At 47.7% G+C, this 25,089-nt stretch overlaps 1 protein-coding gene across 2 annotated transcripts in view; it reads right to left on the minus strand.

The window, feature by feature from the left end:
• Positions 1-19,250, minus strand: part of ARHGAP31 (Rho GTPase activating protein 31) — a 60,554-nt gene extending 41,304 nt beyond the window's left edge. Inside the window, exon 1 of one of the 2 annotated variants that reach the window (XM_035540387.2) lies at positions 17,554-19,250. In XM_035540387.2, coding sequence (XP_035396280.1) covers positions 17,554-17,653 — 100 coding nt within the window. In that variant the 5' untranslated portion in view covers positions 17,654-19,250. The remainder of the gene's footprint in view (positions 1-17,553) is intronic. The other variant, XM_035540388.2, reaches the window with a different exon arrangement.
• Between the last annotated feature and the right edge of the window lie 5,839 nt (positions 19,251-25,089).

Consider the following 25,089-nt stretch of genomic DNA (forward strand, 5'->3'; position numbering starts at 1 on the left):
TCTTCTACCACAGTGCTTTTTTCTTTTTTTTCCCCGCTGTTTATAACCAATTCATTTTCTCCAATTACACCAGAGAAGGCCCTGGTCAAAGGGGAATTTTGCAGCAAGTCTCACAAAAGATCATATTTGTCTGCAGTTTGGCTTTGTTTAATGTCATTCTGTGGTCAGGCTTCCTGAAAACAGACAATGCCTCATCTCCAGGTGTCCAGTATGTCCCATCCAGGCACTGTCATCGAAGCTTTCTAATATGTATCCAACCTCACCAGTAATTTCTCAGCACTCTGTCCCACAAGAGATTCGGGCCAACACAATCTACTTCTCTTGGAGTTGATGGTACCACCATTTTCAATAACAACTGCAGTAAATCAAGGCAATGTTTCCTGATGTTGGCAAATTCACCTAAAATCTGTGGTTCTTTTTATCGCTCCTGGTGGCTTTGTTCTGGTGCATTCCTTGGATCTCCCTGGAGCTAATTCCTGGCTCAGCCTGGTGGTAACGGGACAAGTGTGGGTGTCACAGGAGCACTTTGTCCCCTTTGAAGGGGAGATTCATACATGCCACAGCCACGTAGATGTTGCGTTTGTTCTGCTGTTTTGCTAGCTGAAATCGTAACCCCCTTTACAACTGAAAACACTTGCTGTATATGCAGATTTGAAGTACTTCCACACCAGTTGGCTGCAGCATCCCAGATTCATGCTAGTGTCACTGAGGTCAGGAGCTGGCCCAGCGCCACACAGTCTGTGCTTCTGGAGGAGCTCAATGCTAAAAGACAGTATGCTGAAATGCAGGCATGGTGTCAGAGTGCTGCAAGGTGCTGGAAAAACTTTTCAGAGCCACAGGAAAAAAAAATGAAGACACCCTTTCTCTGCCAGCACATGAATCCCTTACACTCCTGGTGTCCCAGTGTGAGAGATACAACTTGCTGGAGCTCTAGAAAGGACACACTGGGTCCCAGGACCCACATGCCAAGAAGGGCATGTGAAGATTGCTGTGAAGCAACGTGCAGCCAAGGAGCATCCTCTTAATTGCGCGCCCTGGCTTGTACAGCCCTGAGCCATCCAATTTTGCCAAACAGCTCTGCACCTTCCCTTCTACACTGCAGCTTTACACCAGCAGAGAGCTGAGCCCCTAGGGGACACCCGTCAGGCCAGCTGTGCCTCAAGTCCACCCAATCAGAGTAGGAAGGAGGCTGCATGGAGACACATCAGTGCAAATGTAAGAAGTGCACACGTAGGTGTCATGGGGTCCAGACCAATGCCCGTGTCCCCAAGGCACAGATGGTCCTCAGTCTCATGCAGAGTTAGGCACACATATAGTGTTTGGGCCATCCTGGTATTTAGGATGGCTTTGGGGAGAGCATGAGACGGCAATCAGTTGTATGGATCCCACATGTAACACACTACCCTTGATGCTGGCCGTATTGCCATGATTTAACAGCAGAGTTTGGTTTATAACTGTCCCCTTGGTTTTACAGTATATGGGTAAACATTTGGGTGGACAATGTCTTGCTGGACTCGGGATGGAAGAGGAGATTGCAAAGCTCATGGAAGTCACAGGTATGTATCAGTAAGGTTGTCCTGCTCAGAAGAAATACAGGAAATGATGCAGAAGACAGTGATGTTTCCAGGGAAATCCAAGGAACTTTTGAATCCGTCTTGCCTGGCCATGACCTGAGACTACTTTATAAATCGCATCAGGAAGGCAGCATTGGCCAACTAAACACAACAGCTAATCATAAAATCCAAAGAATATCCATTATATGCACAGCTAGTGACATTTTAAAGCCTATAATTTTTTGCATCTGTAGGCTCCTGGCCTGTAATGTTCACTCTGCCTTCCCTTGGAGCCAAGCTAGAGACAGACTCAGATAAAAACCCTGCGGCTGAACACCCCAGGTTTCAGGGAAATTGGTCTCAGGAGCCCTTACTTCACATTCAACCCCGATCAGAGAAACCTGAGAAGAACCCGTTCAAAATGAACAGGGCTCCAGACAAGCATCCTCATCTCCTGCTTTGGGCTAGAGACAGCAGAGAGGCCAGCGCCAGACCTCCAGAGCATAACCTAAGCAGGCTTTTGAGCTTGACATTGAGATATGCAAACCTCAAGGGCAACTCAAGTCAGATTTGCAGACCCAAAGACCTTTGTAGACAACAGACACGAGGTCTTTTTCTTCTGGCTTCAGGATTTGTAAGGGAAATTTCTTAACTTTGATTTGGTAGCACTTGGGTAACCTCAGTCCTCTTTTACACAATAGCCTGGGCACTCTTGTCAGGAAGCTTTATAGAGGGTTTGAAAAAGAGAATTGAAAAAATATGATTTCGGGGAATAGGAATGTTATAACCTTGCTAGTACAAAGGCAAAAGCCATCACACACAAGTTTTGAAGCAGCAACAGCAAAACCCTTTGAAGGAAAACAGCAGTGATTTTTATTATTGCCTTATATGAGTTCAGAATGCTGCAAAGTTAAACAAAGCAATTATAAAGCTGGGTATTTAAAAATACTTAATGTTTCACAGTCTCCTTTGAGATGAATCAGGTATCCAAACATCTGGGGACTGCAAAACCCATCAGGAAACACAGACAGATGAGACGTATCAAGGCAGGAAGGTTCAGGGCTGCCATCGGAGAGACAAGGAACAGCAGGAGATTCCCGCAGCTCCTTTTGGGCAAGAAATGTTAGTACTACATGGATGTGTATGCTAAACAAAAAGAGGAAGAAAAAGAGAGAGCTAAAAAAGATTTCTGCATGTCTCCTGCTGTTGTGTGTCTTTCTCGCCTCGCTCTGATCTCTCTGTACATGTCACTGGCTGGCAGGATGACTGCTTCCTGCTTCATGATTTCGTATTTAATTCTTCCTATATAAAAGGAATTTAAAGGAAATGATTACAAACAGTTTGGCCACACTGCATCAAATCATTGGAAACTATTTTATTACCCTTGCCATTTTCTTTTTTTTTTTTTCTTTTTTTTTTTCGCCCTTCTTTTCTCCCTTAAGAAGAAAAGTTAGACGCTTTCCTAAACACTTTCCAGACTTGAGCTATTCACAGATTGCATGCGGACAGCAAACACAGCCCAGGCCTGGAAGAAAGAGGCTCTCACACTGGACATCCCAGTTGCTTGGGGCGTTGCAGGCAGTGTTCTCGGCAGCGTTTCATTTCGGAGAGCCATTGCAGCATGGAAATGCTTTGGGTGTAGCAATCCCGGGCTCATCCCACAGGCGCTTCATGAAAGAGGCAACTGTTCCGTGTTGGGAACCCAGAGAAACCTCTGGCCAGCGGCAGCTGCTGGAGGCGCCCGGATTAAAGCCCCATTGTTTTGCCCTCTCCAGCAGCAGGGCTAGACCGCTCCCTGACGGAGCCCCCGTCTGTCCAGCAGTTTGGGAAGAGGCAAATAAATAAATGCAGTCGTCGCCGGGAATAACAAAGATTGGGGGAAGCAAGGAAAGAGGAAATAAGAAAAAAAAAATTCCTTTAATGCTCTATGTTTCGTCAAAGGCAAATGCCAAGGAGTTGCTGTTCTGGGCTGTGTTTCTTTTGTCTTTCTGACTGCTGGATCTTGCTGTACTAAGGGCTTTGAGGCACTAACAAACACATTGCAAACACAAGAAGGGGTGTTGCAGGAAAAGGGCGTTGAGATCATACTTAATCAAACTTCCTTACATTTTGATAGCTCTGGTACTGCCGTATAAGTCAATCATCTTGTTGCCTTTGCAGCTCTCTGCTGAGGCAGAGGCTTCAGGCCAAGACCTGTATCCTGATGTTTGTATAAGGCTGGAGGGTTTCAGAACTGAAAAAAAACACCAGGCTGAGTCCGTCTCCCTGCACAAGCAACCTGTCATCTCAAAGGGGGACAAACCGCAGGATCTAAAAACAGGAACTTGTCGAAGACTCTGAAACTGGAGAAGTTTTGATTAAGAGCACCATAGCACTGGCTTCCAAAGCGAAGGAAGCTGATGTGACAAAACTGAGCATGTTTAAACGTTAAGGATTGCAAGCTCACCCAAGCGAGACAAAGCTGCTGCTGCTCACACCCATAGACTCAGGAACCGTTCAGAGAATGAAGCTCATTTTAAAATCAATTAGGCACCGAAAGGAGAATGAAAAAAAAAATTGTAGCTAGCTGATGAAAAACTGCATCCCTGGCAATGCAGGAACTCAATGGCAACTTCTCACACTTTCCAAAACCAAGCTTGTTTCGGAGGTTGGAAGGAGCCAGAAATAATTCCCTCGTCTCTCACATTGGCTCGGTTTTGGGTAAGAAGCTGGAAGAGGAGTGTGGGATAAGAAGAGCTGTTGGTGCTGTGAGCATTTTCCTTCACTGACCACTGCTGCTGATGAACACTATTCCTGGCTGCCTGTACTCAGAAAAGCCTCTCCTCATCTGTTCTACCCCTACTACAGATGTGCCAGGACTTTGAATCTTGCACCCGCTTATGGTCCTCTCTCTTCTCCTATTCACTGGCAGTCTCCAGTTGCTCTGATATGGTTGGTTTTGTTCCCAGGCTAGCTTTTCCAACCTTGCCCTTCTTCAGCGTAAGCATATTGGGATTTCCTCACGTTTTCTCCATTCTGACTTTGCCCTTCTTCCCTTTCCATGTTCATTACCTCCAGTCAATTTTTCATTTCTCTGCCACACTTCCCCCCTCCCAGCTGTTTCTTTAGATGCATTATCATTAGTTTCTAGCCATAACCTAACGTTGGGCCTGATCCCAAAACCAGAATCAATCAAAATTGTTGCCAGTGACTTCTAGGGCAGTCCTTTCCATGAGCCAGTAATGAACCATGTCCCACAACATGCAGAGAAAGCTGTGTCATTGCATAGACTCCCTCCTAAATTGGTGTCTATAAAATGAAGGTTGCAGTCTTGCAGAAAGTTTTTGCAGCACTTTTTTTTTTTTTTCAAGATTAGCAGAAATAAAGACAGCATCCTGGATAAATTCCAGTTTAGGTAATCCCTACTGCTAGTTCAGATAGATGCTGGATTGTTCCTCCATCTCCTAGCAGCAGAGATCAGTTGGCAAATGGCTGTCATGTTCTCCTTAAAGCTAAAACGCCATGTATCAGGGCAGAGCTCTGCCTCTGACTCAGAAGAAAGCACCAGCAACCTTCCTCTTTGGGCATGCAATACCATCATGATGTTGGTATGGGGACTGCTTGAGTTGGGCAAGTGGGCAAGTGCCACCCTTTTCTGCTCTGCCTGTCGTCCAAAATGACATTTCTCATTGGCTCTCTTTTCAGTATGGGGTGAAGAAAACAGATGAGACCCTTCACATTTAATAATAAGAGCGAAAATCATAACACTGAGAACTTCGTATAAAAAAAGATGATACCAGCATCATTTAACCCCTGTGGGGAGTGGGGTGTAGGAGAAGGAGTGGCCTGAAGGTGTCTCTGCGGGAGCAGAGCTTGCCATGGCTTGTGGCATGTCACCGGTGGGAGTCCTACCACCACCTCCCTTGCTCCACGCAGTTCCAGCCCAGATCTGAGCAACTCAGCCTTCATTCACGCAGAGCCCACATGCCAGGGACTGGCCCCATGCTCCCGGGATGGGATAATCAGACATTGTTTGGCCATTGAATCGCGGCTCTGTCGGGCTGTAGGCTCGTCTCGTTTGGATGGGCTCATTAACATGCAAGCTGCCCTGGGAAGGAGGGCATCGGAGATGGCCCTCACCCCTGTGATGGACAGAAGAGTTTCATATTCTGCAAACATCCTCTGGAAAGGGGCAGGAGCACATTTTCCTTATTTTTCCCATTCTCCCAAAGCAAACACATGCATGTCATAGAATCACAGAATGGTTTGGGTTGGAAGGGACCTCAAAGCCTGTGTAATTCCAACCCCCCCCTGCCATGGGCAGGGACACCTTCCACTAGACCAGGTTCCTCACAGCCCCAACCAACCTCACCTTGAACACATTCAGGGCTTTGAGCAACCTGGTCTAATGTCTCTTTTTCCTTTTTTTTTTTTTTTAACCTATTCTTATTTAAATTTCCTTCGTAGGTACATAGTTTTATGAAGAAAATCCTTGCTGTCACCCATTGTTAACCTGCCAGATCTTTCCACCATCCTACAGTGAGTTCAGATCTGTCATAAGAGAAGCACGAAAAATCCAAAGTAGCAAACCATTGTTAGTTAGGGCAAGGACAAGCTTCAAAAGCCTCTGGGATCCAGAGCTGCAGTTCAGGTCTGTCTTTAATGGCCAAGAGCTAACATCAATAATTTAATGAGCGCCTTACATCCTGAAATATTTCACAAACTGCAAAAACAAGATTCACTCCACCCAACTCTAGGCTGGGAGGTGGCAGCTGTTGAACTGGGCAGAGCAGCACTACGTGACAGTATGGGACACTGAGTAAAAACAAGTCACAGCTCCAGCTGAAATTGCTTTTGGAAAGGGAAAGACACGGCACAGCATGTATGTATGTGAAAAGGTCCCTATCCTTTAGAAATACAAGATAAACTAGAACTTTTTAAAAAGCATTGAAAGGATTGGTGCCCGTGTTCTATCCTGCACCCAGACGGCAACATTTCCCTAAAAGACGCCAGGGCAACAACTTGACTGGCTGATGCTGAGCTTGCCATCTCCTGAATCACCCAGCCCTTGCTGGCAGCAGACTTTCTTGGGTAACTCCCATACAAGCACTTGCCAGACATGAGCCTGCTTAGGCTGTGGTTGCTGCAAGCAGGTCTTAGGGCTGAGTAGCAGCACGCTTATTTAGCTGCCATGTTTAGGAGCCTGAGCAGTATCCAGTTAATCTTCTCAAATCTCATTATTGCAGTGGAGTGACAGATGGGTATTTTAGCCGGCTAGAAATGAGGACTAATTAGAAGTCCTAACCCTGCTTTGTATTTATTACACTGGTTCCTTCCCTGCCCCTGAAGCAGGTTTGTTAGCAGGTTTGTTAGCCCGTTTGTTGCCAGGGAGCTGCCTGCCAGCCCGGGTCACCCGTGCCTGGCTGATCCGGGGACAGAGCCACAGAAGGGTCTTGTCCAGGTCCCTGCAAGTCCAAGATGGGACCCCAGATCCAAGCTTTGTTGGGATCTGGGACTGAATTTCCTGGCTCGGATCCCTTTTGTGGCTTTACACAGCAGACCTCGGGCAGCACTATGTGACTGACGCTCGTGATGGAGCCAGGAAGGAAGAATAATGGAGTCAATAGATCAAAAACAGCTCTTCCCATTTACTGCTCTTAAGCCCGCCTTAGGCACAGACGCTTGATGTATTGACTTTGGCAACATACGCATATTGCCATCCTGGCAATGAAGTTATTGAAATGGAAGGAGAAAAAAATGAAAAGCAAGCAGCTACGTAAGGGGAACCAAAAGTGCTAGCAACGAGGGAGAATCCCCTGTGCCCTCCCTGTGACCCAGAGCCATCACCCCAGGCCAAGCCCCATGGTTTCTTCAGAGGTCCCAGACCATTTGTTTTAACTTTTCTTTGCTGCATTCCTCTACCTTGTTGTACGTCTGGTTTCCAGCAGGGACGGGAAGGGAGAGAACAGGATTATATAAGAAAGGCTGTTGCTCTATTTTTCTGGCTTGATTAGAAGCAGAAGGTGCAATAAATCTCACAGGAGAGCTTGTTCTCATTTAGCCTCTCACGGATCTGAAACTACCTGACCAGAGCAAGGGTAAGACGAATGCAATACCAAGTGGAGAACACTAGGAGGATAAAAAGAGCAAGATGGTGAAGCTGTTTCCCTCTCCAATTCTGCGTAAGAAAGCAATTCAGCCCTGCTGACAGCTTATTTATTTCACACAAATTGTGTTGCAGACACCAGGGTCCAGAAGGAGGGCTCATCCTGCCCGATCACACCTCTGAACCTCCCGGGGTGTGACTGCAGCACCATAATGAAGGATGAATGGAAAAACAAGCACAAGGTGCACGCGGAGCAAGTGTTTTTCCACGTGCTGGTTGGCCCTGTTGTGCTGCCAAGCTGCCTGTCTGCAATGGGACAGACAGTCACATTCACTGCTAGAGATGGCAAGCGCAGAATACTAACAGTAGCAAGAATATCCCATCTGAAATACTCAGATCCAGATAAACAAACCCCTCCCTTTCTTCCCAGTGTTCTGGGTTTGCCAAATCAGCGTTTTTGATGAGCTGGTGAGCTTTGCACGGCTCTGGCCTGGATCTCACCCTGCCTTCTGGGCCCTGCATCCCAAATTCAGAGAAAGTTTGTGAGTATGTCAGCACCTTTCAGGAAACAAAAAAGCAGCACCGATGCCGCTGTGTCTGGTGAAAACCACAGTGATATTCTCTAAATGAAGGTGGTGCTGGGGAATCTGAACCACTCTCTTGCCTACAATCTTCAGGAAGCAAGTTACACAGCTTAATTATAGCAAGGATGTCTCCTGGCCCTTTGGCTGTTCAATCCCTGTTTTAGAGATGTAGGTACATCTCCTCTAACCATTTAGCCATGTATTTAATCACATTACAAAAACAAATGTACACACCGCCACAGATGAGAGAGAGCAAAGAAAGGACATGAGATGTAAAGGGAGTTTTGCATTTGGTTTGGGGTTTAGTTTTTATTCTTTCTTTAACTGTTCTGTGCTTTACAGAACTAAACAAAGCCTCTTGTTCCAGATGATAAATCTTCAAGCTGCTCCTGGCCCCAGAGAGCACAGGAGATAATAGCATTTCCAAAGGCATTTAGTTAGCTGAGCCTTGAGTGTAGAAGAGGGCAGAGAGGAGGTGGAGACAAATGGCTGTGAACCCAGCTCAGCTGCTCAGGGCATATTTTGGAGAGCAGCAGCCACAGCTGAGCATCCTTCATGGGGACACACATATCCCCCTGCCTTGCCCAGTCCCCATGCTGGAGGAGGGCATGTAACACACCCAACAGCAAAGGAAAAAGCCAGCCCACAAGTCCCAGCTTGGTGCCTGCAGGACTACACAGCTAAGCACCTGAGAATGGCGTGCTGCCTTGCAACATTATTTTTAGGCCTTTATTAAGCCAAGGTGCTGCACAGCTTTCACAAGATGCAGCGTACCAGCGTATTACATAAAGCATACATTAAGTTGCTTGAGCTGGCCAGCAGCAAGACTGCAGAAACCATTAAAGAACAGCGGCCCTTTATGAAAATATAATTCATTTTCAGCATTAACCAGGGTAGAAAGGATGCTCAACATTGTCTCAATTGCATGTTAGTTACTTACTGAAATTGCTGGCCTTGGTTACCAAGGCCAATTTCTGACAGAAACTGTACATTACTGGGAATGCTAGAAGAACCGGGAAGAGCATTACCAGCGGGTCAAGGGAGGTGATCCTTCCCATCTACTCAGCACTGGTGAGATCATGTCTGGAGTGCTGTGTCCAGCTCTGGGCTCCCCAGGAGAGGACATGGACTTACCGGAGCTAGTCTGGCTCAGCGCTGCAGGGATGATTAAGGAACAGGAGCATCTCTCACATGAAGAAAGGCTGAAAGAGCTGGGACTGTTCAGCACAGAGAAGAGAAGGCTCCAGAGGGATCTTATCAATTCTAACAGATACCTGATGGGAGGGAGGGAATGATAAAAGGGGACAGGCTTTTCTTAGTGGTGCCCACTGGGATGACAAGAGGCAATGGGCATGAATTAAAAACCATGAGATTCCATATGAACACAAGGAAATACCTACTTAACTGTGCCAAATTCAAAGGATGGCACAGGTTGTCCAGAGAGGTTGTGGAATCTCTACCTGTGGAGATATTCAAAGCTCAACTGGACATGGTCCTGGGCAGCCATCTCCAGGAGGCAGAAGAGGACTGGGACTTCCCTGTCCACTTAAGTGGTGTATGCCAGAAGGCTTGTAGTCTTAGGGACTGAACTCCTCACTTCCACACACAATAATTGCATTGATTTAACACTCTAGTGAGTGTAAAGTTCAGTACCAGTGTCTTTAACTTCATTATATACAAGGGTCTATACATCTGACAGCAAACTAGGTCTCAAGGCCCATGTTAAGTTCTTTCCTTTCTTCAGTCACTCTGGTGCAGAAGACCAGAAAGTCTGCTTGCAGTTTCAGATAAATACAGAAAACAGAGGGTTACATTATTGCATTAAGTAGGAAAGTTAATAATACAGTCAGCACAGTTGCCCCACGTTATTTGATTTAACACTAAATTAAATTTATGTTACTCTGTTCTGTCTGTGTCCATTGTAAACATGCTGCAGAATTTTTTGTTGACAATGCAAAACGTCCACTGAAGTTATCAGAGGAGAAACTGAAGGCTCTGGCATACGAACAAAGGATAATTGGGTCTTGAGGCTCTGGGAATTGATGGAAAGTAGATGGACACTTTAGTTGCCCTTAAAACAACCATCAGTGGAGCCAGTCAGCAGCTTTGATATTGTAATAAGTACCTAGAATCATAGAATCATTTAGGTTGGAAAAGACACTTAAAATCAAGCCCAACCATCAACCTAACACTACTGTGTCATCCACCACTAAACCCTAAACACCATGTCCACACATAGGTTCCCTGTGTGCCCTTAGGCAGGTAGTTCAGGACTGGAGGTAGATGCTGGTAGCTCTCCATCCTTTAGTCACCCTCCATTTGTATTTCACACTTAGGAAAACCACATCTGCTGCAAATCAGAGATACAGTCCAAGAAGTGACACCGGTGGTCAATCTGACATTGAGCCCACCCCGCAGAGCAGGACTGGGTACGCTGTTAGTGATGGGCTGTTTTCATTTCCCCTAATACCAGTAAAGGAGAAACACCAGAACATACATTTTTGGCACAGCCCTGACTGCAAGCAAATGCTGCTGCTGTAGAACTGTGTCATGGATGCAACCTTTCTAGTATTTCTTTTGTGTCACAAGCTCTCCAAAGCAGAACCAGGCCTACACCAAAACTCTGGATCTGAGCACTGAGATCACTCAACCTACTTGTTCGCCACAGCTACATCAGCCTGTGCTGTACATCCACCTTGTGCAGTGCCAGCATTTCATCCATTGCAGGTATTCAATTTGCTTGAGCCTTTGCGAGCTGTCATATCACAGGCACTGAAGTCTCTAGTCCTTGGTGCCCATGTCCAGATGAAATCGGCTATTCCCCACAAAGAGAAAACATTTGCTAAATCAAAATACATTTTCTAATCTAGGATCTGCAGGCAAGACGTGATTCATGCTGTTCTTCACCAGGGATGGGGGAGAAGGCAGGATCAAAGTGGGGCTTAGTGCATGCAGAGGACACGTGTGCCTCCTGCAGTGCTTGGTAAGGGAAACGTAATGCAGGACGTAGTGTGGAAGAGCTCCCCGCTAATCACACGGTGCTAGCAATGAAAAGTCAATACAGAACAAGGAGCTGCAACATGAATTTTTAACTGCAGCAACACTGTGCCACAGTGACACAAAAAAAAAAAAAAAAAAAAAACTCCCAGGAAAAACAGATTGAGGAAGTAACACAAACATCGTCCAAAGCAAGGAGTAACAGCGGAGCAGCAGAAGCAGACAGATGGCTCCTGCTCCCGTTGTTCCCAGTGTCTCGTTGCTCTCACTTTGTTGCCATAGAGGCTGGTATCTGGGACCCAAAACGTGACACTCCACTTGTGAGAACAGGGGGGAGAAAAAGCAACCTCTGTGTGATTAACAATTTTCCCCCTCTGCTGTCCATCTTGGCAGCACTCTGCCTCACCCCTCTGTCCCCTGCACGTGCCTTGGCAGACCCTGAAGTGGTAACCCCAGCCCAGCTCCTCCATTTCATGTACTCAGCTCTCAGGACCCCTCTGCCATGGTTCTCCTTTACTGCATAACAATGCAGACCCCTTCTTTAGCCCCAAACTTGAGAGCCCAACTGTCCCTCCGGCTCCTGTCACAAAGATGAGGAGATGCAGACTTAAGTATCCACACAGGCCACATGTCTCCTGCCAGGAACGGACCCCACAGAGCACAAGTCATGGGGCTGCTTGGTACATCAGCAGTGTGAAATGCAGAGCAGACTGCAGTGGCATGTCCAGCAAAAGAAGAGGACTACTGCCTTTCAAGCCAGCCCAAGAGGCTTTGCTTGTCCCCTTCTCCTCCAGCCCCTGCCCCTTCCTCCTGTGCAGGGTGACAAGTGTTTGCCTAGCCCCGGTGTGAAGTGGGTCAGGGAACTGATGTAGATTGAAAGCACCTGGCACAAAAAGAGAAGAAGGCTTCTTTTCAGATCATTTCTTGAGAGAAATCCCCAGTGCCAAAGTTTCTAATTTTGAGAGCGGGATGAAGGCAGCTCTTCATTCTGCAGCAGATTAAATGAGCATGTGGCATTTTCATTTTTCCAAGGAGATTTTTTTTAAAAAAAAGGCCTCCTCTTTTTCTCTTTTTCTTCCACATTGCCATTAATGATCCTTCAGCAGCTTTCCCAGGACTTTCTGCATGCATCACTAACCAGAATCACCTAACCAAAAGCAAGGGCATGCATTCACTTCAATACGTCAACACAGGAAGAGCAGCTTAAAGAGAAAATAAAGTAATCACAAATGCTTATTTTTTCGTGGTGTAAGTTTGCAGCATCTAATTCCACTTAGGAGCCTAGAAATACACACAGCAGCATTGGGTAATTCTTTGATGTTCAGCTATGTTAGGCAAAAGCACATGCTGGTTGCTACACGCTTACATGCGCTCTGGGCTTGTGCACACCCCCACGCTCATCCCTGCATGCTCTTATCCCAGAAGCACTCTGCTGCACATGCAAGTGTGAGGAAAGAAAGCCCCGTGACCCCTAAAAGCTGCTTCACATCTGGGCAGCAGGTTTAAGGATTGGCTCTGATGGGAGGCGTCAAAGCAAACTTTCTTCTCGAGTGGCAGGTCTCATCTGCCTGAGCACGGAAGAGGCAGCTTCGTGATGAAATACAGAGCATCAAAACCAGGCAGTAGGCAGCATGTTAAGGGGCTGTCCCAAAGCAGCCCAAGAGCGTCCAGGGCCACCTTTCCTTTGTACAAAGCCTATTACCATTGAATTATTGTTACTATTTTCCCTCAGAATTGCTTGACAATCCTTGACCTACTGCAGCAGTTAAGATTTTGTTAGAGGAACTAGTGCCAGCCAGAACCACCATGTTTCTGTGAGACCGTTAGCACTAAATGAAAACTTTTCTTACTCTTTCATTCAAATGCAGTTGTGAGAAGGCAGAAGCAGTCACTGCAAAGGCTGATAATGTCTCCCTGTGCTATGTCTGCAGAACACAAATCCCTTTCCCTCCCCTGCCTCCAGGGAGTGATGGTGGCCAGCCCTGAGCTCTGCCATGGCAAGAAGGAGAGCACAAGAGAGCTCCTGTAGTCAACCAGCCACATTTCAACAACAAATAACAAATAAAGACAATAACCAGCCTTGGACAAAGAGACCAAAAGTGCTTAGGGTGCTACAGGCTCAGGATGAGAATCACCGAGGGAGCTGTGGGGAGTGTGGGAGGGGGTTAAGGGGAAAAGCTGAGCTCATTGCATCCCAACCAGACAACATCAGGCAGGAAACAGATGTGCAACAAACCACAGAGGGGTACAGCAACTGCAGAAATAACTCTCTGGCAAATGGGGGAAGCTAGGACGTGCAGAGCTGACCTGCAGCCTGAGAAGAAGGTGTCTAATCTGAGATTTGGCCTTTTGCCATCCAGGTATCATCTCCTTGCCCTGCATCTAGACACCATCATAATAAAATCTAAGGAAATGCCTCAGCCTTTCTCCAAGTCCTAGCTGGCTCTGAGCAAATGAAGCAAAGGTAGACCTGAATCAGTAGTGGTTCCTAAGCAAAAGACTGGATCATCTTTTACCAGCATAATCCAAGTTTCATAGATGCTGTGGCCATTTCCATTTAAAAAGCATAGAAGTGGTACCTGGTTGTATACCTGATACCCCAGTCTGAATTTCCAACAACTAGGAATACTGGAAATATTAAACTCCATTTTGACTTAGTTCCTCTCATTTTAACAGCTTTAACTTTTTCAGCCCCCTCTTACAGCAATTCTTTGATATGACCAGAAGCAAGGCTACTCTTTCTGACTGTTTCCTTAAGCAGAGCAGACTATCTTGCCTCAATTAAGGTTCATTCACAGCTTTGCGACTTATCTATTCTGCTGGCCCACCCATGGCTATAATATTATACTGTTGTTATAAAAGGAACTGGGGGCCTGACATGCAGCTCTCATTGAGAAAAGCACTCATTCAGCAGAAGCACTGTCTGCTTTTCTCTGCTGGACACCTGGCTGATTATCAAGAGGCCAAAATATAACTCTAATATTAACCATTCAGGGTTAATACCCACTAGCTCCATTGCACTGCTATAACATTTTAAGACACTTCAGCCACAATAAAATGTTTTAGTAGGGGGCAAACCTCCTCCTGCATGGGTGCCTACCCATGCCCAAAGCCTGCTTTCTAGTGAAGGTTTATAGTCCAGAAGACCACTTGTCTCCATGTGTGAATTTGATGCTGGCAGAGACAGCATTTTATCTCATGATTTTTGTGGCCTGACTCATGACTTCAAATGCTTGGGAGCACTGATAACAGTCTGCCTCTGTAAGGAGCATAACCAGCCTCTGTGTCGAGACTGCCAGCAGGAAAAGGCCAAGTAGGGTCAAATGCGGCAATGACAGGAGCTGCCTTGAAATATGGTAAATTCAGCACAGCCAAGCTTCAAACCAACCACCAGACAGAAACATCTATCTGTCCATCACCACTGATTTTAAATCTCCTGAGCTATCCCCACTATACCTGCTAAAGTCTTTACATCTACACCACTCTTAAATATTTTGTAATTCCACCACAGCTTTTATTGCATTATATAAAGCTTATGACAACTGAGCCCTAGCTACATCCGTCTGATAAGGTAGACCGAGAGATCTTTCCACCTTTCATTGAAACACAGCCATCTCTGATGAGGACCGCAGCAAGTTATTAAACAGTTAACATGACAGGAGAGGAAATGCTGATACCTTAAGCAGGACATTATTCTCTCCACTGGAATTTGGCAAGGACACAGGGACTAAGGTCCGTACAGGGCACACAAGCTGCTCCTCAACAACCGCAAGCGTGTAGGGACCCAACTCGTGTATTGCCTCCGCGAAGCATCACATGAGTAGAGCAGCACCCCCTAACTGTAACGGCTGTGCATTAATCCAGATCGGGGAAAAAAAAAAAAAAAAAAAAAAAATTGAGTTGTCTATGCTAGCCGTTGCCTTTGCCATCTCAGTTTGCCTTCGTCTGTGCGAGTGTGCGGGACCCATGTCACGCAAAGCAGCACTTCAGGGCGGCACAAAGCAGACCTGAGCCCAAATGCAGAACCAATTATACCATCCCGACAACCGCTTCTTCTTTCCCAGTTAACCCTTCTGGGTGTGTTTTAGAACTTGCTTTCCGCAGCAAACCATTTCCTGGACAGCAGCCAAAGCGCTCTACCCCTCCTCAGCACTGCCAGCTACCATGAACGGTCTTGTATCGTCGCTGCTTCCAAGTAGGGAACAACCAGAGCCAGCATCCCACCAGTTAAACTCAGAGCACAATCTAAAGCAGTCAGAAAGTTATTGCTTTACGTCTCTGACATAGCCTCTGCTCACAGGAGCGCTGGCTTGTCGCTGAGAACTGTTCTTAGCAGAACAATTTAACCTCAAACCAGCCATCTCTCACACCCTAATTGTTCTTCTGATTTTGTTTCACGGTTACAGGGTGCATATTTACGATGTCCTGGTGACATCTGAACACTTGTTTCTTCTCAGGAGGCCACCTTGGCATACTCGAGCACATTCCTACTGATCCTGAGAGCCCTGCTAGCAAAGAAACAAGTATCTCCAGTTCTCTGATTTCTTCTCCCACTATCCCAACAGTTCGAATTGTACCAATTGTACACTCTTCCCAATAAACCTGTAACAATTGAGCCTTTCATTTCAGGATCCCACAGCACTGGGCAACGGGATGTGCTATTCAGCAAACAGCAGTACTGTATAAAGGAAAAGGGACTTCGTGTCCTCCCCCGGCACTCCTCAGCACAGAGAGTTAAGTAGGTTGGAACTGTGAACCATCCCACAGATGAGACTTGAGACAATGTCTTTCTTTCTTGTGCCCCAAAAACAATTTTAGAGGAATATAGGATTTCTGGTAGTAAATTCTGCTGTTTTTGCATAATTTCAGCCGCAGTACTTATATTTCTCACTTAAAAATCCCCCTCAATGCTTCAGCTGAATATACTCTCTGTACCTGCCTTCCCTGTGTTGTTTTTTAGTGTCCCTGTAAACAGCTGTAAGCTGTTCCTCTGCTGTGGTAGCTCGTGTAAGCAATGAATGGAATTTATCTAACTGCATCTTGTGCTGGCAAAGTGATACCAGTTCATTAAGTCTGTTACTTTGGCTGTTTCGATTCAGTTGCCATTAAGGGCTATATAAGTTAAAAGATACAGTAATTGTTACTGTCATCTCACAATGAAATTGAATGTCTATTTTCCACCATACCTAAATAAATGCACATATATAACGTTTTATCTTAGTGATATATGCACTGTCCTCCTCCCTGTGCAGTGGAAAGGGCTGCTGCTAAGCAGTCCATCCCTCTGCCACTGTACTTCCACACTGCACTTCATCAGCCATGCTCATCAGCAAATGAAAGACCTGATTGTACAGCCCTCCCCGTACAAAGCTGACATTGCTGCTGGAAGCTTTTTTTGCTCTGAGTAGCCTGACTTTGGTAAAACTTAGTTAACTCCAACTGGCACACAGTGCTAACAGCAGGGATGGGAACAGGCACGTATTTACTTTTCCTCTTTCTAAACTGCCAGTCTTTCTGTAAGCCAAACTCTCAGCTGCTTCTCTTATCCTCCAACCCTCTTTCAGAAAAAAATCTTGTGCTCCTTCCTGCACCCACGACTGATCATTTCAAGCCTGGGACCCTCTGATCTTATCGCTGTTATCTCTTGGCTGAGCTACCGTGTTCCCATCCGATATCTGGGGGCATGGAGGTCAGGGGGAGGAGGCAAGGAGGGAAAGATAACAGGCAGGGTACTGAAAATATTAGCTCAGCTGCCCCCAGCACCTCACACCCATCCGTTCTCCATCCCCAGCCTCTATCCTGCCTCAGTCCAGCAGTGAAAGGGCGATATGGGACCTGGAGTCAAGGAGGGGTGGATAGGACATCCCCAGCTTCCCTCTACAGGCCCTGCTGTGCTCTCCTCTCATGGACTTCGTGAGGATTTTTGGGTTTGGGAGGAGACAACGCTCTGCTTTCCAAGCCTAGCTCCCTAAAAGCGTGCTACCCCCACTCCCAAGGCCAAGGGCACGGGAGAGGGCTGCACAGCATACGCCTGGCCGTCTCTGTCCCCGCTCACACAGCCCTGTCCCTGTCCTTTCCCTACGCACTGTGCTACTCATGCAAGGGCCATGCAGGCGCGTCACCAAAGCAATCCCCCGCTCGTTCATTCATTGTGAGTGCCTGGGCAGTGACTCTACTTCCCACAGATAAAACAGCTCCAGGTTGCTTAGCCCTCGCCCTTCGGAAATGTTTGGTTTCCAATCCCACTGATGGAGAATGAGCAAACAGACAAAACCAAAAACAGGACGCGCACTCTGCTCCTCCGCAACCAGAGTGAAAATAAAGAGGCATTTACCATCCTGCCCAGAGCTCTCCAGATGCTCCGTCAGGTCGCAGCCGAACGCGCTCGCGGCTCCCTTCCTCTTGAGTTTCTGCTTGGCTCCCTTGTTCTTCATGAGGTTAGTCCCAAAAGAGGTTTGCCCCCCTCCTGCCTTGCCCCCCTCCCCCCGGCCTCACGCTGGGAGGCAAAAAGCTGTCTCTTCTCCTCAGACCACCGCCCGTGTCCCGCTTCCAGGGGGTAGCATCGGGGGTCCCACGCGGCGTCCGTCTGGAGAAATCAACATTAATCCCCACCAGATGTTGGGCTGCTCCGGCGGCAGGGGAAGGTCAGGGCGCGAGGAGGCTCCCCAGCCGGCAGCAGCAGCGATCATAGCCCGAGCCCGGAAGGCTTCGCATCGAGGGGAAGCCTGTGGTGGACGGGTGCCCGCATCCGAGCTGTCGAGATGGTGGTGGTGGTGGGGACGTCTGTCCCTCAGCGCTGTACTGGGACCCTTCACGGCCACCCTTCTGGGTTTTGTCAGCTGGGCTGTCGCTGCCGCCAGCCGCAGGCGTCCCACTCTGGTCTTCCTTCTCCCAGCTTTCGGAGGAGAGTGGGAGCTCCAGCAGGCTAATGGAAAGGGACTGGGGAAGAGCCTGTGCGAGGCTCCTCGCTGGCTCCCCCCCTTCCCCTCCTCCTGCCGTCGTCGGACAGCAAGAGGAATGAGAAACCAGCTTCCTGTCCTGACTCCCTCGCCCGCTCTCCCTCCTTTCCCCCCTTTGACAAATCCTAGGATTATCCAGCTCAAAAAAATGCTGAAAGGAAGTTAGCCGAGGAGGAGCTGGGGGGGGGGGGGGGGGGGGAAGACTTTTTTGGCAGTAAAGTGCGTTTGTGTGCAAGAGGCTGAGGGGAGGCGGAGAGAGGAGTTGGGGGACGGGGGGAGGAAGAGGGGAAGCCTTCCCTGCCCGTGGGCAGATAACGGGCCGCCAGAGGAAATCACGGCTGGGAGAGCTGTGGCCCGCGGTCGGGTGCTTCCTGCACTACCAGGTCTCAGCCCTAGAAAGGCCCAAGGAAGGGCCGGTGAGGAGGAGGGAGGCCAGGAGCTGCTCCAGGAGGTCTCTGCCTCTGCTGGCTGGTTCCTCCATCCCAAGGCATCCCTCCACCGTGTCTCTGTCCCTTCAGGGGCATGGGCTGGGGCTGGCAAAGCATGAGACGGGGGCAGAAAGTTGGGAAACTGAAGAGGGGGGAGGCAGGAAGCCCTCAGCTCCCTCCTCCCCGGCTCCCCGCCCAGCAAGCAGAAACAGATGCCATCCGGGCACTGAAGTTCCCATGCTGCAGAGTCAGCTCCCAGAAAAGGCTGCCCTCTGCCAAAGAAGGGGTTAGGAGGCAAGGGACAGCAATCACCCAGTAGTGGAAAGAAAGAAAATTGGATGGGCTTTCCCTCAGCCTTGATACCTGCCCCCCACCAACACCTCTCTACCCTACCCTACATGCATCTCTGATCATGAGGGCAGTCCCTTGTCCCTTCTCCACATTTTTTATTCCAGAAACTCAGACCTCCTTACAGAGCTGGGAATGCCCGTGGGCTGCACGCTTCTTCTCAGGAGGCAAGCCTAGCTCTGCCAAGGCTTCACTGCCCCCTCTTGCCACACACCACTTGTCAGTCTGTGGGTCTCAGTGAAAAATAAACAAGCAAAAACAGGACCTTGCAGCTTTTCACCAAAAATGAGTTATATTCTGACCAAAGAGCTTTGGTTTGGAGGAAAATTGGCCAGGAAATGGGGCAAAGGACTCTGTCCTGCCTCAGCCCCTACCAGCACAGAAAACCTGCCTCCTCCCACAGACCCACACTCCTTTATTTTAACAAAGATTTTCTGATAAATCAAGCCTCGTTGTGATTCTTCTGCTGTCAAAAGCCATTCAGGTTCTGTCCCTCAGTAGGGCAACTTTTTTTCCTTTTTCGTCAAAAGGGTTGAATGTTATCACATCACATACGAGAAAAAACACCACGAGCCCTAGTGAAGGACCTTGAGCAATTATAACTCCTATTGTGCAGCTTATCATTGCAATTATTGCCATTATCCTCATTTTATAGCACGATGGCTGATGGGAAGATGATTTGCAGAAGGGTATCAGAGAGATGTCTGGTCTGTGGGCCCCCAGCCTCCTGTTCCTTCTACCAGGCTAAGAGGGAAGACTGAGCTCTTTTGACCAGACCAACAGCTGTTCTCAGGAACCCTCTGTGTCCCTACAGAAATTAAAACTGACTTTAATTTATCTTGGGCTTCTCACAGCACCTCAGTGTTGGGTTGGGATCCTTCCCCATAATGGCACTCCGCCAAACCCATCGCATGCCACAGAGAATCCTGCCTTCCTGCCAAGGGGCAGACTTCAAAGGGGTTGGATGGACAACAGGACACTCAGCTCCACGTGTCCCACTAGGCTGTCCTCTACCACCCGGGTGGCTGGCCACCCTCTGCAGGAAGAGAAACCCATCTCCTTGCCCCTTTGGGTGGGAAGCATGTCCTCCTGCTCACATCAACCCACTCCGTGATGCTCAGCCTCAGCACCGCTCCAGCTGGTGGGAGCGGCTTCACCACTGTGAGCCACCACGCCATCTTCTTCGAAGTCCAAAACAGCGTGATGGGTGGGGTGAAAGAGGCACTGTGCTGCGGCATGAGAAGCTCCAGAAGAGGCTGGGCTGCAGGGGTGGCTTGTGCTGCACCAGGACAAGGTTCAGCATGAGGACAGAGAGGATTGCCCGGGGAGCCTGGGCTGAGAGGAGGAGGAGGAGGAGGAGGGGGAGGAGGAGGAGGAGGTCACGCAAGGTGAGTGGGAACCAAACAAGAGAGGCTATACAAACAAAGCGCTTCATATCACAGCCTAAAATCAGTGCTGAGCCAGGGGATTTTTCTGAGGGAAAGGGGCGATATTCTCCTCCACAGAGTTAAAAATAAGAAGTCTGGATTTGCATGGCCTGGAAGGTGGTAAAGTCTCTGCAATAGCAGGCGTGAGCTGTGGGGTTAAAATGTAAACCAGTGTCCCTCCTGGAAAAGTTTTCTCTGATGAGGACATACAAAGCCAGAGAGGAAAAGTGCTTGGGCTAGATGTATGGAAAGGAAAAAGTAGTTTAAAGCTGAAGCAGTTGGAAAAGAAGGGGAAATTTTTTATTCCACCAAAAAGGAGAAGAGAAGAGAAGAGAAGAGAAGAGAAGAGAAGAGAAGAGAAGAGAAGAGAAGAGAAGAGAAGAGAAGAGAAGAGAAGAGAAGAGAAGAGAAGAGAAGAGAAGAGAAGAGAAGAGAAGAGAAGAGGTGTTTTTATGTGTGAACGAAAGTAGCATGGGTAATGACCATGCAGTCCTCCTCGTTCTCACAGGTGGGGTGTCCATGGCCCCAGAAGCAGACGGAGAGCTTGGGGAAGAGCCTTGGCCATGAGGCTTCCCCTCCTGCAGGCCTGGGGCTGCACCAGAGATGTCACGCGGGCTATTTCTGGGCTCCCACCTCTCCCTTCCCTGCTGCGTTTCCGTCGTTGTGTGGAGCTCTTCCCTGCCCATGGCTTTGAAATCTCCACCGACCTGCCAGGCGCCACTCGGCACAAAGGATCGGCTGGGGGCAGGGGGGAATGGAAGAACTGTGGGGGGGTGGGTTCCCCTAAAAATAGCCCTGCTGAGTAGGACTGTTTTCCTGACACAGATGGGTCATTGTTAGACCCTGACACGCCAGTTCAACCTCCCTCCCCGCCCCTCCACATACTCTCTTTCTTCCCCTGCCCCTCTCCGTCCCTGTTTCCTGCCTACTCCCATCGTATTGTGAAGCCTAAAGCCTGGTGTGGAGGCTTTTGTTTCTCTGAGTACCCATTGGACCACAAATCTGGGGCTCCTCTTGTCACAGGGCACCCACCACTCCCACTTCCAAACACCCCCTCCTCCCAGTCACAAGTCCTGTTTCCCCCAGTTCTCACCTCCCTTCCCACCTCCCAAGAGACCCTCTTGCTCCACAAAGTGACACACCTCCTTTCCTGTGTCCATCTGCCCAATGCAATGGGTCTCCCAGCACTTTGTTGGCTACTAGGAAGGTGCTAGCACTTCAGCTACAAATGAAGGAGGCACCTCACACTCACCTGCTACCGATCCCCTGAATTAGCCTAATACCTCAATATTCAGTTACTGACTATACATACCACAGCTACCAAACATGCAACTACATCTTTAGCCAGACTGCCTTCTCCCAGTGTTCGCAGTCATGTCAGAGGTGTCTTGTGTACAGAAAAACAGGTGAAGAATGTATCTCCCTTCCCTTGCTCAGACCACAAACTTGTCTGAATAGTGATGGTTGTTTAATTCTGTGTTTGTACAACATCTAGCACAGAGGAACTCTAATTCTTGACAGGGGGGTCTAATTATTCTTTGTTTAAACAATATAAAAACCATTCTAGGAAGACTTTATGTTTCCCAGTGTAAAACTCCATTGATAGTGCAATAATATGCAATAGTATTATAAAGCAAACATTCAGAGAAAACCTCTTCCAGACCAGCCGTACAGCTAGCAAAGGCTTCCTTCATCTCAGAGGCATGCTCTGAACCCTCTCCATGCATCTAACCAATGAGATGACCCATTTGGTGAGGCAGGAAGTCCACAAACCTCACACCATGGAGCCATTCCAAATTCACACAGGCCCTTTCATGAGCATCTTGCCAGCAGCTTTTTGGATAACATGGAAGAGGCAGCTGGCATCTCTGTGCTGAGTACGAGCAAGACAGCACATCGTTTAGAGGTGATTCTTCAACACATTACCTCAATGCAACTAGCAGGAATAAGCAGTCCCATCAAACTGGGAAATTTTTTGGTCTCACTTTTTCCCCCTGACCAGGTAACCAAAGAGGCCTACAAGAATTAAACAACTTGCTTGAAAATATTTTTTTAAACTATAGCAAAGCAAAAAGCCAATCAACAACACCTATGAATGTGGTAAATACTTTAGACTGTAATCTCTTTGCTCCTCAAGTCTTACCAGCCTGTGAACACAGGTAATAACCAGGATTCTCAAGCAGTCAGCATCTATAGGAGCTGAGAAAACTTAACAGGGGAAGAAAATCCTCAGATCTATCACTTCAGACACCCTTTGCTTAGTCACTATGTCCAGCTGCTATACTACCACAGCCTAAAGCAGAACAGAAGATTTTCAGTATCTGTTCCTCCATATTTGCACCCCACTGGTTTTGCTGGAGTTTCCCTGACCCTTTATCCTATAGTTATTGTTCTAGCAGAAATGAGAAATCAGTTGAACCAGAGGCCTAAATCACTAAAAGAGAAACTATTTAGTCTCTCCTACTTCCAGTTCTGCCAACCAACAGCATTGCTAGTATACTATAAAGGTCCCCAAGTGTGTAACTTCTGATTAGCCCAGCTCCCAGCCTCTCAGAGGACACCAACACCACCATCCTCTCCACTGCCTGTATCTCCACTTTGAAATGCCCGTCTGTTATTAATAGGTCTGCCAATCATTTTGCCCTGGGAGAAAGAAGTTGTGGGTTAACCACAAAAACAGCAGTCTGTTACAGTTGCTTTATTTTAATGGTGATGGTAAGCTAAAGACTGTGAAAAAGTCTCAATTATAAGGACTAGGCTGGAAGGGAGGAAAGAAATGAGTTTATCCAGGCATTCACTCAAGCAATAATCTGTTTTGATCACTTTCTGTAGAAGATAAGGACTGTTCTGTAATACCTTATTTGTTGAAATAAAATATAGCTCAGGATGTTCAATATTTTAGGGATAAAAGCTAGCCTGTTATGTGCTATTTTTAGAAGCCACTTAAAACCTGATTTTTATTCTGGGGTCTTCTCTTAATCACTTGAGAGAAATAAATTTTCCCTGAGAGAGTTATGTCTTGTTTTAGCACAAGCTTTCAGTTAGGACTCCTTGTATTTTTTCTGAATGTCCAGCATGCCAAGGAAGAGTTCCTACGAAGAACTGTGAGCTATGATGATGGTCTCCAGCTAGGACAGACTGCTACCTCTCTTCCTTCTGTCTTCAGCAAGGCAAAACAGGGTCTGAGGCAGGAAGAGGGGAGAGAGGAAACACAAGTTTTCAAAAGCCATGTGTCCCCCCTGCAAACACCTCTGTGAGAGGGCTGTCAGCTGTGATGGGTAGAGTGCTAGCAGCTGTGGCAGGCAAAGCCAGGTGTTCTTGCAAGTGGCAGGCTCCGGCGCAGTTGTTGTTTCTTATTTCTACACTCTGGTCTAAGTCCCTGTAGGGAACATACTGGTGGGTCTGTACAAATGATCTCCTATTGTTTTCTCTGCAAAGCTGACCATATCCTCTCTCCCTTCTAGGCTTTCTCTTCCTGCCTTGCACCACATCCCTCTTCACGGTCAGGCATGTGCCTAGGCTAAGTAGAAAAACAACTTACCCGTCTGTTGTGCTCTCAGATGCTGACAGTACTGAGTGGGGAAATCAGCTAAGTGAGGAGATTCCTTCTGCCTGAGATTTGAGTGCCCCCTCTCTCAGGATGTACAATATTAATGGTCCCCATATTCTCCATTAGGGAAAGCCACATCTCTTCTTTAACATTTCCTTACCTGGGCCTTGGCTGTTTTATCAGGAGGTGTTTTCTGGGAGGATCTGCCAGATTTTGTTGGATTTATTAAACTTCTTTGGCACACTTGCTTTTTTCTTTTCCTCTGCTGTTGGAAATGTCACCAGTCCTGCAGTGCTGTCAACAACGTTATTTAGCTTGAATCCGACTGAGTCTCAACGCCTCCATCCAAAGGCGGCACAAAGTTATCTTCTTTCCATCACAGGCTGAAAGGTCTTGGCTTGCCTTGGCTCTGACACCTCATCGTCTAAACCTGTGGTTTAGATTATTTCCTGACTCAATCCAAAATTGTGTTGGGTGTGAATTATAGCAGAAAGTGCTCAGAAGACTTCAGGCTGGAACCAATAATTTTCTCTCTGTGCTTTGCAATTACTTACACACCTTAATGGTCTGCTTTCAACTTTTATGGCTAGTTGAGCATCATTGTAGCAGGCCAATATGGTCAGGACATCTGGGGAGCCCTCTCCTGCATAACTGAGGTGGCCACGTCTTTTCTGCAGGCCAGCAGAGGGGTTTTGTTATCTTTAGAGTAAGCTTTGGCTAAGAAGTCTGGCTCCCTAATGCTGCCCTGCTATTTTTAGACCCTCTTCTGGTGTGCCCACCCAGTGCTGTTCCCCTTGTTTGTTTCCTACCAAACAATGAGACCTGAAAGAATTGCTTGGAAAGGGGCCAGCGCTCTTGCAAACGAAATTGTCAGGCGGCCAAGCTTTGCAACAGCCATTTGTAACATACTGTACTGGGAAATGGGAAGCAATTGTCCCTCCAGCTCCAACCTCCAGCACGGCCTTCTTCCCCTTGCTAAGAGCTCTGTGGTATGATCCAGCCCCAGGGACTATCTCTGAGGAGGTGTCAGAAGACCTGGGAGGAGGAAGGCGAAGAGGCAACAAATCAGGGTGGCAAGGAGCGATGTGAGATCTGCTCTCTGTTCTCCCTCACCCCCTAATCCTGTATTGCTGCCAATGTGCGTTTTAGTGGCAGGTT

The sequence above is a fragment of the Cygnus atratus genome, chromosome 1 (genome assembly GCF_013377495.2).
Source record: "Cygnus atratus isolate AKBS03 ecotype Queensland, Australia chromosome 1, CAtr_DNAZoo_HiC_assembly, whole genome shotgun sequence".
Classification (NCBI taxonomy): Eukaryota; Metazoa; Chordata; class Aves; order Anseriformes; family Anatidae; genus Cygnus; species Cygnus atratus.